The sequence below is a fragment of the Erythrolamprus reginae genome, chromosome 1, assembly GCF_031021105.1.
Source record: "Erythrolamprus reginae isolate rEryReg1 chromosome 1, rEryReg1.hap1, whole genome shotgun sequence".
NCBI lineage: Eukaryota > Metazoa > Chordata > Lepidosauria > Squamata > Dipsadidae > Erythrolamprus > Erythrolamprus reginae.
In genome coordinates, this window is record NC_091950.1 from 31,707,625 (window position 1) to 31,725,482 (window position 17,858).

Below are 17,858 nucleotides of genomic sequence, written 5' to 3' on the forward strand. Positions count from 1 at the left end.
ATTGTGTACACATGCGCAGAAGGGAGCACATGGGATGTCACATGCGTATGATGAGCAAGAGCCATGTGCGGTGGTCATGCATGTGTTGGGGTTAGTGTATACAAGGGGAAACATTGCATTATGGGCATGTGTGTGAGTGCACACGCCTATGCTTTTGCGCTCTTTCTGCACTCAGCACCAAAAAGGTTAGCCATCACTGGTTAAGGCACCAAGGTAGAAATTAGGAGACCATGAATTCTAGTCCTACCTTAGGCACGAATCTGACTGGATGACTTTGGGCCACAATGCAACTCACAGGGTTGTTGTTGTTATGGGGAAAACAAGGAGAAAGGAGTATCGGATGTGTTCACCATCCTGAGTTAATGCATAAAAATAATAAAGGTGGGATAAAAATAAATAAATTAACAGGAAGCCTGTTATTTATTTTGATAATATTAGTTCAGTAAATGTGGGGAGAAGTGATTTGGATTTCTTTTCTTTAGGCAAGAGTAAAGAGCTACATAAAATAAGAACATCATTATCAGATTTCTAAAACTATGAATTGAAGTTAAAGTAATTGTGAACAGCACGATCTTTAACAACATGTTGCTGGAGTCACATTTAGGCTGCTGCTCTTTTGTTCTACTCTAATAAATCCTGACTACCTTAATGATACTTTCTTTTTGCATTATGTTTCTTCAGTCAATAAGCTTTATGGAGCTCCTGGTCATGGTTTAATCTTCTATAATTGCATATATTACAGAACATTTTAAGGGCTATTTGTTAGGTGGTTTTCTCTGTGGTGACTTCAGCCCTCGAATCAGTTCCCCCCAGAGATTCGCATTGCCTCCACCCTCCTGACCTTTCAAAAGGCTTTAAAAACACGCCTTGAACATTGATATTCTGCTCTGGCCGATGCTTGTAGTATGACTTTGGTTAAATGTGGTTTTTTTAATATTAGGGTTTTTAAATTTTGTATTGTTTTACTTTGTATGATCTTTGACACTTGGGTTTTTACAAATTTTGCATTTTTTTATTTTGTACGCCGCCCTGAGTCCACTGGAGAAGGGCGGCCTATAAATGCATATAAATAAATAATTAATAAATGATAGATAGATAGATAGACAGACAGACAGACAGACAGACAGATTGACAGACAGAATATTAAAAATCACCTGAACCATTATCAGATATGGGGGTAATATTGGGAGGACATAACTTGAGTTCTCCAAATAAGTTCTGACATGGCATAGGTTTTTAAAATGTTATCAAATCGCTTTGTAGATTGAAAAAATAGGATATTTTGGTGGCATTTGTTTGCATGTGAAAAACAGCAAAGTGGTTGATATTGAGCTAATATCCAGAGGAATTGTAGTAAACCACTATACATCATATTTGTGAATGAATAAGCGCCATTTCTTTCTCTCTTTTGTAGACTTATAATCAAAGCCAATCCAACAGAAAAAATCTCCTGAAAACTCTTTCTAAAAACAAAGGCCTCCATTTGTATCAGCACAGCCCACGTATGATTCCAGAGGGCCTGAACCCCAAAATGCACCGTATGCTGATTACACCTCCAGAGAAAGAGCCAGACACCTCCACAGCCTGCTCAAAGAAGAAAGGCCTCACTTTGGGGCGAAACAATTTTCTCAGTTTTGCCAATGCAGGTAAGAAGAGAGGATATTTATTTATTTATGATTGATTGATTGATTGACTGATTGGATTTGTATGCCATCTCTCTGTGGACTCGGGGCGGCTCACAACAAACAGAATACATGGTAAAACAATTTGATCCAATTAATTACAATTAAAAGACTTACAAAGATCCTAAAAACTTAAAAACATTCAATTTATCATTCATTCAATAAGTCACTCTAAACACACATGTTGGTCAGGGGGAGAGATCTAGTGGCCCCAGGCCTGGCGGCAAAGATGAGTTTTCAAGCTTTTTCAGAAGGCAAGGAGGGTGGGGGCAGTGCAAATCTCTGGGAGGAGCTGGTTCCAGAGGGTTGCCCCCCCCCCCCCCACCGAGAAGGCTCTTCCCCTAGGTTCCGCCAGCCAGCATTGTCTGGCTGACGCCTGAGAAGATCCACTCTGTGGGACCTCACCGGACGCTGGGATTCGTTGCCACACAAACAAAAACTGTCTTTCAGACAAAGTACAGAAAGGTTGGCCAATGTAACTGATTGGCATATTTATGGTCATTCTTTGTATAAATTCTGTGCCAAAAATATTGTCCTGGCTATTTACTTAAATAATTTTGCAAAGGTTGGTAGTCTAGAGAGAGAAAAAAAGGATTAGAGGGGACATAATAGCAGTATTCCAGTAGATGAGGGCTGCCACAAAGAGGAGGGAGTGAGATTTATTTTCTCAAGCAGCAGAGGGCAAGACAAGAAACAATGGATGGAAATTAATCAGTAAGAGAAGCAACCTGGAATTATGGAGAAACTTCCTAACAATGAGGACAATCAGTCAGTGAAACAGCTTGCCTTCAGAAGTTGTAGGTGCTTCATCAGCGGAGGCTTTTTATTTATTGATTTGATTTGATTTGATTTGATTTGATTTGATTTTTATGCCGCCCCTCTCCGAAGACTCGGGGCAGCTAAGAACAGTAACTGTAAACAAATCTAATATTAAAAATAATCTTTAAAAACCCAATTTAAAGAACCACTCATACATACAAGCATACCATGTATAAATTCTATAAGCCTAGGGGGAAGGGAAATTTCAATTCCCCCATGCCTGATGACAGAGGTGGGTTTTAAGGAGCTTGCAAAAGGCAAGGAGGGTGAGGACAACTCTGATATCAGGGGGGAGCTGGTTCCAGAGGGCCGGGGCCGCCACAGAGAAGGCTCTTCTCCTGGGTCCCGCCAAACGACATTGCTTAGTCGACGGGACCTGGAGAAGGCCAACTCTGTGGGACCTAACCGGTCGCTTGGATTCGTGCAGCAGAAGGCGGTCCCGGAGATTTTAAGAAGAGCCTGGACAGCCACTTGTCTGGCATGGTATAGGGCAGTGATGGTGGACCTTTTTGTTGCCATGTGCCACTCTCACATGCCGGCCCACATGCAGCCTTCCCACATGCCAGCGTATGCATGCACACACACGTACATGCACCCCTCCATGTACATGCATTGCCCACCATGCATGCGTCCCACACTGCACATACACATGTCCACTGCGCATGCACCCCCTCACCCCGTTTTGGACCAAACTTTGCCTATGCGAATGGCCTGCCTTTGCAGAGACAGCGGCAGCTCCTCTTACCAGCCTCACACTCCGGGCAGCATTCAGCCAGCCAGCCAGCAGAAGCGTGGAGGAGCGAGCAGCCCAACCTGTTGCTGACATGCCACTCTTGGACCAATGCTCTGCTCTCTGAGTACGAGCAGGTGCAGCACAGCCCGCACAGCCTGCCCCTCTTAGGGACTTCAAACTGTCTCTCTCCATCCAAGGCACAAGCAACAGGGTTCACATTCCTTCCTTCCTTCCTTCCTTCCTTCCTTCCTTCCTTTGTTCTCTATAAATTGGATTTCCCATACTTTTGCCACACACAAATATATACCATATTTATTGAAAGTTCAAAAAGGATTCAAAAACTTAAGCACTACAGAAACAAGTGATATACTGGGAATTCGTGAATATATGTATGAATATATGTATGCATTTATGTAGTATGTATGTTTTTTTTTATATATATATATATATATATATGTATGTATGTATGTATGTATGTATTTGTGTGTGTGTGTGTGTGTGTATACACATATAAACATTATATAAACCTATAACTCTTTCCCTGGTGCAAGCTGGTACAGGAGGAGAGCTTGTATCTTAGAGAACATAAGAAGAGCCATGCTGAATCAAGCCAAAGCCTATCGAGTCCAGCATTCTGTGTCACACAGTGGCCCACCAATTGTCCATGGGGATCTTGAGCAGAAAGAGAAGGCAAGACCCTCCCTTTCCCTTGACCCCCAACAAATGGTACTCAAGGGAATCCTGCCTGCCTCAACCAACATAGAGGCATGGACATCCGTTTCAATAACCACCGATCCACTTGGCATCTATGAATCTGTCTAATCCTGCCTTGAAGCTATCAAGGCTGACACCTGTCACAACCTCTTCTGGAAGTGAATTCTATAAATCAACGACCCTCTGGGTGAAGAAATATTTCCCTTGATTTGTCCTCACTTTCTTACTTATGAGCTTTAGGGAGTGCCCCCTCGTCCTAGTATTCTGTGATAGAGAAAAGATTTTTCTCTATCCACCTTTTCTATCCCATGCATGATTTCATACAGTTCGATCAAGTCACCCCTTAAACACCATCTTTCAAGGCTGAAGAGACTAAGGCATTGCAACCTGGTTTCATAAGGGAGGTGTTCCATTTCCTTTTCCAGTTCCATTATATCCTTCTTGAGGTGAGGTGACCAGAACTGTACACAGTACTCCAAGTGTGGTCTCACCATCGATTTGTACAGAGGCTAAAGCTACTGCCTTATAGGCAGTCTGCCCAGGTTCAAATCCCAGGAAGGAGATGGCTACCTGACGAGAGCTAAATAGCTTGAAATAGATCTACAGTATACTAGTTTCCCTTCATTATCAGCAAAAATATGTTACATATATAGAAAATAGTGTGTCAGCTACAGCAACTGCCTAGATGGCCCTGGAAGGCCCAAGAGGCAAAAAGGAAGCAGTATGCGCCCTCTCATATTGGTATATCAAGATGATTTGACAAAAAAAAAACATATTCACACACACACAAACACTAACTTTCTTCCTTTTCTTATTTCCAAATATTTTCCAGGTACGAAGCAAGCCAGTCCAACTGACAGCTGGTGTCTTACAACTGAGGAATATGAAAAATGGGATCGACTATATAAAATAAAAGCTGGTGAAGGAATAAAAAAGCCAATCATGCCACGCAGTCAGTTTGTAACATTAGAATGCAATGATACAAGTACAGTAAGTTAAAACATATACTTCAAGTTAATTTAATGTGGTTCATCTGAAGATCATGAGAAAAGTACTTAAGGCTGGAGAAAAATGTCTTGAGCTATTGCCAATAGTAACTGATATGTGTTGATCTAAATATAGAAAAGACATATGTGTCTTTAACAATTAGGTTCACTATATTCAAATAGAACTTCAAATTATTGGAGAAAATTCCAGATATTTAATGCAAAATAAATAAAGTACCTGTGGCAATCAATTATATCAGACATGTCTTTAAAAGATCATATCTGATCCTTCTTTCATTTGAAGTTGTCCATTTTATGGAGACATCAGCTGTTAGAATTCATAGCCAACATGGTTGTTGCTAAGAATCCTTAAATATTATGAGCCGGGGTGGCGCAGCAGGTAGAGTGCTGTACTGCAGGCCACTGCAGCTGACTTGTAGATCTGAAGGTCAGCGGTTCAAATCTCATCACCGGCTCAAGGTTGACTCAGCCTTCAATCCTTCCGAGGTGGGTAAAATGAGGCCCTGAATTGTGGGGGCAATAGCCTAGCTCTGTTAAAAAAATTGCTATTGCTAACATGTTGTAAGCCGCCCTGAGTCTAAGGAGAAGGGTGGCATAAAAATCGAATAAATAAATAAGTAAATAAATAAATAAATAAATAAATAAATAAGTGTACTTGGGAAAAGTCTGTATAGATATTCATCTTGAAAATATATTAAAATTGAATTTACACTAGGAGTGCTACAAAGGAACAAAGTGCCTGTAAAAACATATAAATATTAAAGGGTAGATCTCTACAATAAATCAATAAATATTGATTCCCATCTAACATATCAGAATTTCCTACAACTGCACTACTTTTTGTAATAGGCTAATGAAAGAATTCAGAACAATTTATTATAGTGATTAAAGCAGCAGGTAATAAACTTTGAGTTCTATTCTCACCTTGGACATGAAACTAGCCAGTTGACTTTGGGCCAGTCATTCTCTCAGGAAAAAAAAGCAGCCAGACACTTTCAAAAATTTTGCCAAGGAAACTGCAGGAATTAAGAATCAAGATTTACTGAAAGGCACAAAACAGGGGCAAATTATTAGGTTGCTACAACGAAGTAAACTAAAACTCTGGTTTATATGTGTAAAATTAGAAATATTGTAGAATCCCAGCCTTCTCCGGGTCCCGTCGACTAAACAATGTCGTTTGGCGGGACCCAGGAGAAGAGCCTTCTCTGTGGTGGCCCCGACCCTCTGGAACCAGCTCCCCCCGGAGATCAGAGCTGCCCCCACCCTCTTTGCCTTTCGTAAAGTTCTTAAGGCCCATCTCTGCCGTCAGGCATTGGGGAACTGAGACATCTTCCCCGGGCCTATACAGTTTATACATGGTATGTTTGTGTGTATGCTTGCTTTTAATAATGGGTTTTTTAGTGTTTTTTAAATCATTAGATTTGTTCTTACATTGTCTTTGTTATTGTTGTGAGCCGCCCCGAGTCTACGGAGAGGGGCGGCATACAAATCTAATAAATAAAATAAATAAAATAATTAAAAAATATGAGGAACAAATGCTTCAACATTCTCAGTTAACTAGTAAATTGGTGCTAAAAATAAAATGCTTATTGTATGGAAAAAACCACATTTTTTTTCTCATAAATAAAATATTTTTTTCTAATAACAATAGCAGTTAGACTTATATGGATGGATGGCTGAGTTAACCTTGAGTCTGTCAGGATCGAACTCCTGGCAGTGAGCAGTGCCTTAGCATGCAATATTGCATTCTAACCATTGCGCCATCACAGCTCCTCAGTTCTAAGTTAGTTCTAAGCAAACTTAAACATAGAAGTCTGACGGCAGAAAAAGACCTCCTGGTCCATCTAGTCTGCCCTTATACTATTTTCTGTATTTTATCTTAGGATGGATATACAGTATGTTTATCCCAGGCATGTTTAAATTCAGTTACTGTGGATTTATCTACCACGTCTGCTGGAAGTTTGTTCCAAGGATCTACTACTCTTTCAGTAAAATAATATTTTCTCATGTTGCTTTTGATCTTTCCCCCAACTAACTTCAGATTGTGTCCCCTTGTTCTTGTGTTCACTTTCCTATTAAAAACACTTCCCTCCTGGACCTTATTTAACCCTTTAATATATTTAAATGTATTTTAATATATTTAAACTTCATCTTTGTTTTGGAGTATTCTTTTGACAAGCCTCACCTGAGACTGGCATTGGTAGCATTCTGTTTTCTTTGTGTTTCGACATCTTAGGAAATAGAAACTGAAGAAGTTCATGAACTGTCGTTGACAGAATGGACAGTCTGGCAGAACCGGCCTTTCCCTACCTATCTAGTGGATCACTCTGATCGTTGTTTCCACTTCATTAGTGTCATGGACATGATAGAGCAAATGAGACATGAAGAAGTAAGTAAAACCATTTTCTGTTCTGGAGAGCCTTATCTACTTTCTAAGTTCCCACATGCATTTTATTGGGTTGTGACCAGGGTGGATAAAAAATGACGATTTAAAAAAACAAAAAGTAAAAAATAGGATTTTTAAAGTTTAAATCTTATTTTTTTTAATCAAATTTATTTTAATAAAATGTTTGTGGAGTAAACATCTATCTAAAAATAGTTTTCTATTTAAGATGCATTAATAATTCAGTTTATTCGGACAATGACATTTCTGTTTTCTATTATACTCAGGTGAAGGCTATAGATATATACAGTGATACCTTGTCTTACAAACTTCATTGGTTCCAGGATGAGGTTCTTAAGGTGAAAAGCTTGTAAGACGAAACAATGTTTCCCATAGGAATCAATGGAAAAGCGACTAATGTGTGCAAGCCCAAAATTCACCCCTTTTGCCAGCTGAAGCACCCGTTTTTGTGCTACTGGGATTCCCCTGAGGCTCCCCTCCATGGGAAACACCACCTCTGGATTTCTGTGTTTTTGCGATGCTGCAGGGGAATCCCAGTATCGCAAAAATGAGTGCTTCGATGGCAACGGAAATCCGGAGTTGGGGTTTCCCAGCGAAGGGAGCATCCATGAAATCGCAGTATTGTAAAAACACCGAAGTCCTCGAAACCCCACCTCTGGACCTCTGTGTTTTTGCAATGTTGCGATTTCACTGAGGCTCCCCTTGCTGGAAAACCCGACCTCCGGACTTCTGTTGCCAGCGAAACGCCCGTTTTTGCGCTGCTGGGATTCCTCTGCTGGGATTCCCCTACAGCATCACAAAAACACGGAAGTCCGGAGGTGGGGTCTCCCATGGAGGGGAGCCTCAGGGGAATCCCAACAGCACAAAAATGGGTGCTTCGCTGGCAACAGAAGTCCGGAGGCGGGGCATCCCAGTGGCGGCAGTGGGTTTGTAAGGTGAAAATAGTTTGTAAGAAGAGGCAAAAAAATCTTAAACCCCAGGTTTGTATCTTGAAAAGTTTGTATGACGAGGTATCACTGTAGTTGTTGGGGGCAGCTCCCAGCTGAATATTAGGAAAAACGTTAAGACCTAATTAGTGGAACTATTACTTTGAGAGACCCTTTGTTGGATGTGGTGAAATAGAAACTAGGTAGATAGCTCACAAAATTAGGATTCCTATGATGAAGAGATTGGGTGATCCATCCCTTCCCAACTTTCTTTTTCCATGGTTCTATAAGCCTTAGGCATGTGTTTCATTACATTGGATAGAATCCCTAAAAATGAATAATGAACTATATTACTAATGTGTCTTGCTGTATATTGTACTTTTGATTTCCCCTATTCTCACGCTCCCATATTTCTTTGATTAAAATCTCAATAATGCAAAATGTCAGACCTCATCTAACTATACCTCTAGCATCTCAGATTAATACATACTATTATGTAGAAAAATTGACATAAACTTTGATTTTGAACGTGAACATACACTGTCTTTCATTGTGGGCTGTTCATTACGTGATTCATATATTGTGATTCATTCATTGTGATTCAATCATACGGAATATATATAGTTAACACAGTAATGGAAATTAAACTGTCAGGAACTAAACGGATTTCCATTTTCTAGCAAACACACCATTTCATTGATGACTAATTAAAATCACCATCATTATTTAAATGTCCAGCTAAATGAACAGACAGAAAAATCTCTTACATAATTTGCAAGCTGATGGAGGGGAATGTAACGTTTTACATAATCTGTTTTTTAACCATTTTGAAAAATAGGCATGAATATTTCTAAAAACTTTTTTTTTATAATGAAGTACTGCAATCCAAAAGAATGTAGGAATGATCTTGCCATGGAACATTAAGTTGTTACCTGGACAGCTAAAAAAATAAACCTTGTTAGTCTAATTTAGGAGGCAGCAACACCAGATTGGCTTAGTAGCTGGATGGGAGAGTATCATGGCATTTCAGGCTTGGTGACTAAATTAAGAGATAGATGATGGATGGATGGATAATAGATGCATTCGGTCAATGGGTAGGTAAGTAGAGAAAATAGCAAAGTAATTCCATACTGTTGCAAAGAACTGTTTAGTAATCTGGAGTCAAACTAAACTTGAAGGAGAGTTTGGGTTTGTTTGTTTTTCTACTATTTATAGAGATTTATTGAGATATTTTGAATTAAAGTACATGGCTGGATAAGTTGTAAAGGTCTTAGGCTTGACTGGATAAGACTGTTACAACTTACCTTAATGAGCACTTTGATTGATGCGACATGATGCAACTTCTCCCTTTCTATTCTGATTTGTGACATTGAAACAAAAGAATCAAATCAGCATGTCAAGTTGATAAGATTGGCTTTGAATTTCAAATCAGTTACTGAAAATGATAGTGGGTTAATTGAACGAACCATAGTCTTCCTCTTTTCTATCAAATTCCATTCTGTAAAATAACAGCAACTTAGTAAATACCAATAATGCAGAAGTTAAAGAATGGGACTGTGTAAAATTCACAAATAAAAGAGGCATTTTTCTTTATTCCCTTAAATAGGGAGTGTGCAGTTATGATCTGGAAATCCAACCTTATCTTCATTGGCAAGATGTTCATGCATCAAACGTTCAGACCAGCAAAAGATGTGACACCGTGACTCTTGAAAAAATATCATCTGGGGAAAAAGCAGCAGCTACAACAAAAGAAAAATATTCCTTACAGGAGTTTGATGCAGAATGTATGTCACTGTTTAAAGTGGCCCATTTTAAATCCTTGAAAAAATCTCAGGTGACTGATGTAGAAACTGCAGTTCATGCCAAAACGGATGGCAGCACTTCAGATTGCTTTTCAACAAACCTATCACCATTTCTTGAAGCTACAGGACAGAAAAGTTTGGCAGATGAGCCTCAAGAAAATATGGGTGCAGCCCACAACACAAGTATTCAAGGAAGGGTTTGTGTCAATCCTGAAAAGGCTAAGACAAAAATAATTCATCCTGCTCCTGAAAATTGTATACAAAACGGACATGTGGATTCTGGCTGTGGCTGTTTTGAAGATGATTCATATCTTTCATCTTTATTTTATCTGCCAGTGTCGGAGATTGATTTCTTTAGATTTTCTGAAACAAATGCTGATGAGAACATTTCCCGTGAGAAAGACATCCAGATGGAAGTAGCAAGATTTCTGTCACAATCTCCGCCATCTCTGGATGAATGGTTTGCTTCTGAGGAAAAGAGGATGAATGAAGACCTGGCGCTTGATTCTGTACAGCACCGTGTTTCCCGCAAGTCTAAAGACAATTTTCAAGAGAAAAGTTTGTGCTTCAAAAATGTGTCCATTTTACCTCAGAACAATTGTGAACTCTTAAATACCCGTAAATTGTGTTCAGTGGATACCTCTCCTTTGGAAACAAATAACATTCCAGATACTTTCCTTAGCAGTATAAATAATCTTAGCTGGGATGAGATTTTTGAAATGGAGACTGAAGAACAGAATGGAATTCAAGGGGACAAATTGTCAAAAGTGAACGATAGTCCCATGCTGAGTCCTTTGAAAAGGAATAGTGGTAAAAGCTGTGGAAAAACATGCAAACCATCTGGAAGAAATGTAAACCCTGAGGAAGATTGTTCTATACATTTATTGGGAAATCATGAAGAGAACAGTCATCCACCAGTTGAAAAAACAGGTTCACCTTCAGAATTACCTGGCTTGTGTAGTCAAGCCAACAAACCAAGAACTCCTCAACGGCATTTTTCTGACCAGCTTGCTTCTGTTCGTAATACAAATGCCATAATGCCATTGATGCCACATAGAAATGAAGTAGAAGTCTCTGGTGATCTTGATCATGGAAGCCAAGCAAATCCCCATGATTATGATGCTTCTCAGGATTTATTCTCTGTTAACTTTGATCTTGGATTTTCTTTTCAAGAGTCAGAAGATGATGCCTTAGAGCAGATAAACCCCATGAAAAATAAGGGGAGCCCTGCAGCTGGTCATTCTAACAGGGTTGAAGCCTCTCTCACAAATAGTAGTTTGGTAAATAAATATCCCAGTAATGAATGTTTTAATAATGTGACTAAATCATCTACACCATTAAACGTGCAAAACTGCAATCCTGGTCTGGCACCGATTGACCCTGCTATTTCTTTGGCATCTCCTTTCACACCAGCAATTCAGAGATTTTACCACTCACCAAACCATGTAAAAACTGTGTGTTCTACACCAACAGATGGACAAATGATAGATATTGGAACTTCTTGCTCTAGTAATAATCAAGAAAGCTCACATATGAGAGTTTCAAGACAAGTAAACACCAGCATAGTTAAAGTCTTGGCAAAATCAGCTTTTGGAGTAAAGGATCTTCCATCCTATGAACCTGGTAAGACAAATAATGAAACTCTAATTTGAGCTGGCTTTCTGCTGAAGTTAAGATTTCAAATGCATGAATGAGTGTATATGAACAATGATACAGCTATACCTTTGAGAAACTGCACCAGGCGTGAAATTCAGCAGTTCGGACAGGTTCTATACAACCAGTGGCGGCGATTATGCACAGTTCAGAGAACCGGTAAATTGTACCACTGACTCGCCCCTCCCATTCCCCTCCCTCCTTCTCTCCTCCTTGGGCTCATACACACATAGCAAACATAAGTAGGAGGTGAGAAGCAGTCAGGTTGAATGCTAGAAGACTTGGCCCAACTTTTCTTTCGGTTCTGTGGGCGTGGCTTGGTGGAGTGGTGCCACCCCACCTTGCAGTGAGTGACATCAAGTTGGCCATGCCCACTCAGTCACGTGAAACCCCCCCAAGCCATGCCCACAGAACCCATAGGGAGACAAATTGAATGGCACCCACTCTAGGAGGCGTAACGAAAGTAGTGACCGAGTGCCTGTCTTTGGGGATATTGAATGGTTCTCATTACAGTGTTCCCTCGATTTTCGCAGGGGATGTGTTCCAAGACCGCGCGCAAAAGTTGAATTTTTGCGAAATAGAAATGCGGAAGTAAATACACTATTTTTGGCTATAGACAGTATCACAAGCCATCCCTTAACACCCCTAAATTACTATTTCCCATTCCGTTAACAATCATTAACTCACCATTATTACTGGTACTCACCATTGAACAAGACAGTGATCCTGATATTTATAAGCTAAAGTAATAGAAACATAGAAGACTGACAGAAGAAAAAGACCTCATGGTCCATCTAGTATGCCCTTATACTATTTCCTGTATTTTTATCTTAGGATGGATATATGTTTATCCCAGGCATGTTTAAATTCAGTTACTGTGGATTTACCAACCACGTCTTCTGGAAGTTTGTTCCAAGGATCTACTACTCTTTCAGTAAAATAATATTTTCTCATGTTGCTTTTGATCTTTCCCCCAATTAAGCTCAGACTGTGCCCTCTTGTTCTTGTGTTCGCTTTCCTATTAAAAACACTTCCCTCGTGAACCTTATTTAACCCTTTAACTTCGTGTTCTTAGAGAAATTCTCGCAAACAAGAAATTACCTTAGTTTTTTAAAAAATTAAAATGTTTTTTTTGTGTGTGTAACCAATAAGTTCATTGCATGCTGTAAAAAATCAGATTCTTCTTATTAATTCTTCACTGTAGGGGACAGCAGTGAGAAGGAAGAATTTTCTTTTCTTAACAGAAAAAAGAGAAAAACAAAAATTTTGAGAACTTCCGATGTAAGTAATATAGTTACATTTCAGCAGTTTTAAAAACTCACATGTTCTTCTCTGGGACTTCTTAATGGATGCTCATTCTTATATATTCTTTCTTAGATTAGCGACTGTGACATTGAATCACCAATTTGTGCTGTCAAGAAACGGAAACGCCTACTCATTGCTGTAAGTTTCTTCTCTGTAAAAAGAAGGTACCTAAAACATGTGTTGCTGAATTTGGCTTGAATAGTCATATCCAAATAAAAAATAATTTTATGTTTTCCATCACCTTGGCAAGATTAGTTCATTTGCTAACTCAGAAGGAATGTATTTATTATATGTTTTAAATATACAAGATCTATTCAAAGTCAAAATGGCTTTCCCAGTTGCAATGTATGGCTGTGAAAGTTGGACCATAGGAAAGACTGAACACTAATGAATTGAGGCCTTTAAACTATGGTGCTGGAGAAGACTGTTGCAAGTCCCTTGGACTGTAAGACAATCAAACCGGTCAGTCCTAGAGATCAATCCTGACTGCTCTTTAGAAGGCCAGATCCTGAAGGTGAAAGTCAAAATACTTTGGCTACCTAATGAGAAGGAAGGACTCACTGAAGAAGAGCCTAATGCTGGGAAGGATTGAAGGCAGAAGAAGGGGACAGCAGAGAATGAGGTGGTTGGATGGAGTCACTGAAACAGTAGGCGTGAGCTTAAATGGAATCCAGAGCGTGGTAGAGGACAGGAAAGCCTGGAGGAACATTGTCCAGGGAGTTGCAATGTGTTGGACACGACTTTGCAACTAACAACAAATTCAAACACAAACCAGAGCCAAAACTCAGCAGATTAGAAACCAGGAGTCTTGAGAGTTCTAGTCCTATCTCAGACACAAAGGGCATAATTCACTCTCAGCCCCAGGAAGAAGATAAATTGTTTCTAAAATGTTGCCATGAAAAGTGTATGGATTTGTCCAGGGAGTTGCCAAGAGTCAAGATGGACCCAAATCCTCCTCGCCTTCCCAAATCACACATTCTTTTGTTGTATAGGGGGGAAAAATATTCACAAAATTGAAAGTTATTTTTTACCGTATCAGACCTTTTGGTCTAAATACTTCATTATAATATAGACTGACTGAAATCTTTCTATCATTTCTTTTACCTTCAGTCTAAGGGAGGATATAGGTCCAAAGATATAAAAAGGCTACCCTTTAAAAATATTTTTTTTAATTAAAAGATTTTTCAAATATTTTAAAAACTATGATGAAACATGGATGGAATAGAAAATGAGTTTAAAAAAGTAAAATAAAAAATGAAGAATAACAAAAAGGAAGATATCTAAAGAAAGACTCTTGATCTTCAGTTACAGACAAAGCAATTGCCGTCCCCACCCTCCGCTATTCCATACCATAGTTCCATTCTTCCCATAAACAAAGCTTTTCACTCAATAAATTCCAAAATCAGAAGTTTATTCTAATCCCATTTGATCACATAATCACAGGGAGACTGCAATGGTTATAGCGCCAGGGATTGGGGAAAGATTTAAAGAAAAACACCATTGCAGTCTGTAAATGGATGTAAAATGGATGTCTGTAAAAGACTATTCTGTAGAAAACCAATTGTCAGTCAGCCTTTTCTACTTAAATTTATTTATTTATTTTATTTTTTAATGCCGTTTTTCTTAGACTCAGGGCGGCTTACAACATGTTAGCAATAGCACTTTTTAACAGAGCCAGCCTATTGCCCCCACAATCCGGGCCCTCATTTTACCACCTGGGAAGGATGGAAGGCTGAGTCAACCTTGAGCCGGTGATGAGATTTGAACCACTGACCTACAGATCTACAGTCAGCTTTTAGTGGCCTGCAGTACTGCACTCTACCTGCTGCGCCACCTCAGCTCATTTATACTTTAATTTAATAATAATAATAATAATAATAATAATAATAATAATAATAATAATTTATTAGATTTGTATGCCGCCCCTCTCCAAAGACTTACTTTCCATAAATCCTAATAAGAAACATTCCAATTTCATCTGAAATGTTTAACTTTTAAACCTGCCTGCCACACTATATGCATTTATAATGGAAAAGCTAATTTTGTTGTAATTTTAATCCACAATTATGTTATATTTTAGTCAGATGTCTCTAGTGATGAAAGCACAGATTTCAAACAGAAATCAAACCCGGTGCTACAGGATAGAAAGAACTATATCAAGAAGCCAGTTCAAGATATAAAAAGGCAGAAGAAAGAAGGTAGACCTCTGATCAAGGTAAGGAGGTTGCAATTAATTAAGATGACTTCTCTGATGTGAATATCTTTTACTATATTTTGCTTTTGCATTGGTAATATTAAAACCCTTCTGGAATCATATGCATATTCAGAATGAACATGGTTTGGTTAGCAAGAGTCTGTAGTTATTTTGGTGATTGAGGCAGCAAACAATAAAAATTTATATCACATTTATAATCAAGAGAAAGTTATTGCCAGCCAGACAATTAAGCCGTAAGAAATTAGGAACAAGCTAAAATTTTAAGCATATTATACATAATAAATGAATATATGAATATATGTCTGGGGAAAGATGTTTTTTAATATAAATGGAATTAACCAATGAGTCAAATTTTTCACTTTTGGAAAAATATATATATAGAAAAATCTAGTTTAATCCATTCAGGTTAGCACCTGAATATTCTTTGCAGGTAACATTATTGATATACAGCGGCTAGATTAGCTTTTGCACAATGGTGGAAAAATGAAGACATACCACAGGATGGACTAATACTAGAGAAAATCACATACTGTGCAGAAATGACCAAATTAACACTAGAACTAAGAAACAATGACGAATTTCTGTTTTATAACTGCTGGGACCCATTTAACCGTTGGTTAGAAAAAAGAGAGAACAATCCGCCCAACAATTGTTAAAAAAATTTAATATGCAAAAGATAATTATCTGGTGTCAAAGTTAATTCTATAAATGAGATATAGATATATGTAAAAATTAAGCCTATTTACTTAAATATTTTCTTTCTTTCACATTCTCTCTTCTCTTTCATTTATTTATAATTTAGATTATTAAGCTATATACAGTGATACCTTGTCTTACTAACTTAATTCGTTCCATGATGAGGTTCGTAAGAAGAAACGTTTGTAAGATGAAACAGTTTCCCATAGAAATCAATGTAAAAGCAAATAATGCATGCAAACCGATCCCAAAAATCACCCTTCTTGCCTTATTACTGCCGGCATTCTGATCCTTGTTCAGGGTTGAGGAGGTGGGGGGGGGGTGACAGGGCAGGCCGGAGGCAGAGAATCCCGGCAGTGGCAAGGACTGGCGCTTTGGCTTCTCTGGCTCTCACTAGGTGCCTGGCATCTGCTTCCTCTGGGAGAGTCCCTTCAAGGCGCCCAAAGCAGCTGGCTTTAACTTCCCACCCCACCCTAGGCTCGAGATTGGAAGGAGCGGCAGAAGGAGAAGCGGAAGCGAGGAGGAGAGACAAGTGCCTTCCTCTTCCTCCTCCTATTGATCCCACGCCAGACGGAACAAACAAGAGGCAAAAAAAAGTGAAAAGGCTTCTTGATCGGCGGGAGGGAGCACAGCTGCAGGCGATGAAGGCGCACACGAGCGGGTGGGGAGAAGAAGGAGAAGGAGGCGGCAGAATGAACGCCGGCAGCCAGGACCACGGCGCTGTCCCCCAGACCCAATTCTGCAGCGTGACTTCCTCTTCATAACTGCCTGGCCAAGAGCGGAAAAGAGAGCTGAGTTCCGCGACCTTCCCCCCCTAACTACATCTCTTTCTCCCCCTCTTCCATCAGCTTCAGAAGCAGCCTCCTCCTCCTCTGCCCAGTTCTTCCCACCTTGCCTGAAGAGGTGTCCTTCTAGTGCCTCACGCGGGCCAGGAACACTCCTAGCTCTGATCCCGCGCCTGAGCGCAGCTGCCGGTAGGGTTTCCCAGAAGCCTGGGAAGGACTGCACAGCCGTTTGGGGAAGAAGCCATTAAAGTGCCTCTGAAGCCAAGGGAGGGGGAAGAGATCCACCCAGCCAGTTAGGAAGGGGAGGTCCTGTTGCAGAATTGGATCTGAGGGAGAGCATTGTGATCCCAGCTGCCGGCTTTCATCCCACCCACTTTTTCTTCGCCCTTCCTAAAAGTCTTTAAAGTGCCTCCGAAGCCAAGGGAAACCCCACCTCCAGACTTCCATTGCAGCATTGCAAAAACACGGAAGTCTGGAGGTGGGGTTTCCCATGGAGGGGAGCCTCAGGGGAATCCCACCAGCGTGAAAACGGGCCCTTCTCTGGCAACTGAAGGTCCGGAGGTGGGGTTTCCCAACGAGGGGAGCCTTCGCCTGTCAACGGAAGTCCGGAGGCGGGGCATCCTAGTGGCGGTGGCGGGTTCGTAAGGTGAAAATAGTTCAGAAGAAGAGGCAAAAAAATCTTAAACCCCGGGTTCGTATCTCAGAAAGTTTGTATGACGAGGGGTTCGTAAGACGAGGTATCACTGTAGTTCATATTCTCAATACAGATCTGTCGTGCACCCATCCGCTTTTTATTGTTTATTGTACAGTATATCCTTTGTTTTTTTTCCCTTTTTTTCCTTATGTGTTTGTATTGCCATTTGTATGGTTACTGCATTTATTTATGTAAATAAAATTTATTTTTAAAATAAAAAAAACATTATTGATATAATAGGCAACTGTCTAATTGGTTTTGTATAGTGCAGTAGTGCAATATATGTTAAATAGTAGAAACCTATTTTCCTTTTGGTGAATATAAGTTTCTATTTTAGTAATTTGAAGCTTTGACAGCTGGAAGTTGAAGCACTTTTAAAAAATTAGCGGATTCCAAGAATGATCTATGAATCAACAGTTAGAA

General features: G+C 39.7%; 1 protein-coding gene across 2 annotated transcripts in view; it reads left to right on the forward strand.

Moving 5' to 3' along the window:
* Positions 1-17,858, forward strand: part of FANCM (FA complementation group M) — a 57,092-nt gene that overhangs the window by 25,725 nt on the left and 13,509 nt on the right. Inside the window, exons 11-17 of one of the 2 annotated variants that reach the window (XM_070748758.1) lie at positions 1,415-1,646; positions 4,781-4,938; positions 7,192-7,344; positions 9,892-11,710; positions 12,945-13,021; positions 13,118-13,183; positions 15,126-15,260. In XM_070748758.1, coding sequence (XP_070604859.1) covers positions 1,415-1,646; positions 4,781-4,938; positions 7,192-7,344; positions 9,892-11,710; positions 12,945-13,021; positions 13,118-13,183; positions 15,126-15,260 — 2,640 coding nt within the window. The remainder of the gene's footprint in view (positions 1-1,414; positions 1,647-4,780; positions 4,939-7,191; positions 7,345-9,891; positions 11,711-12,944; positions 13,022-13,117; positions 13,184-15,125; positions 15,261-17,858) is intronic. The other variant, XM_070748764.1, reaches the window with a different exon arrangement.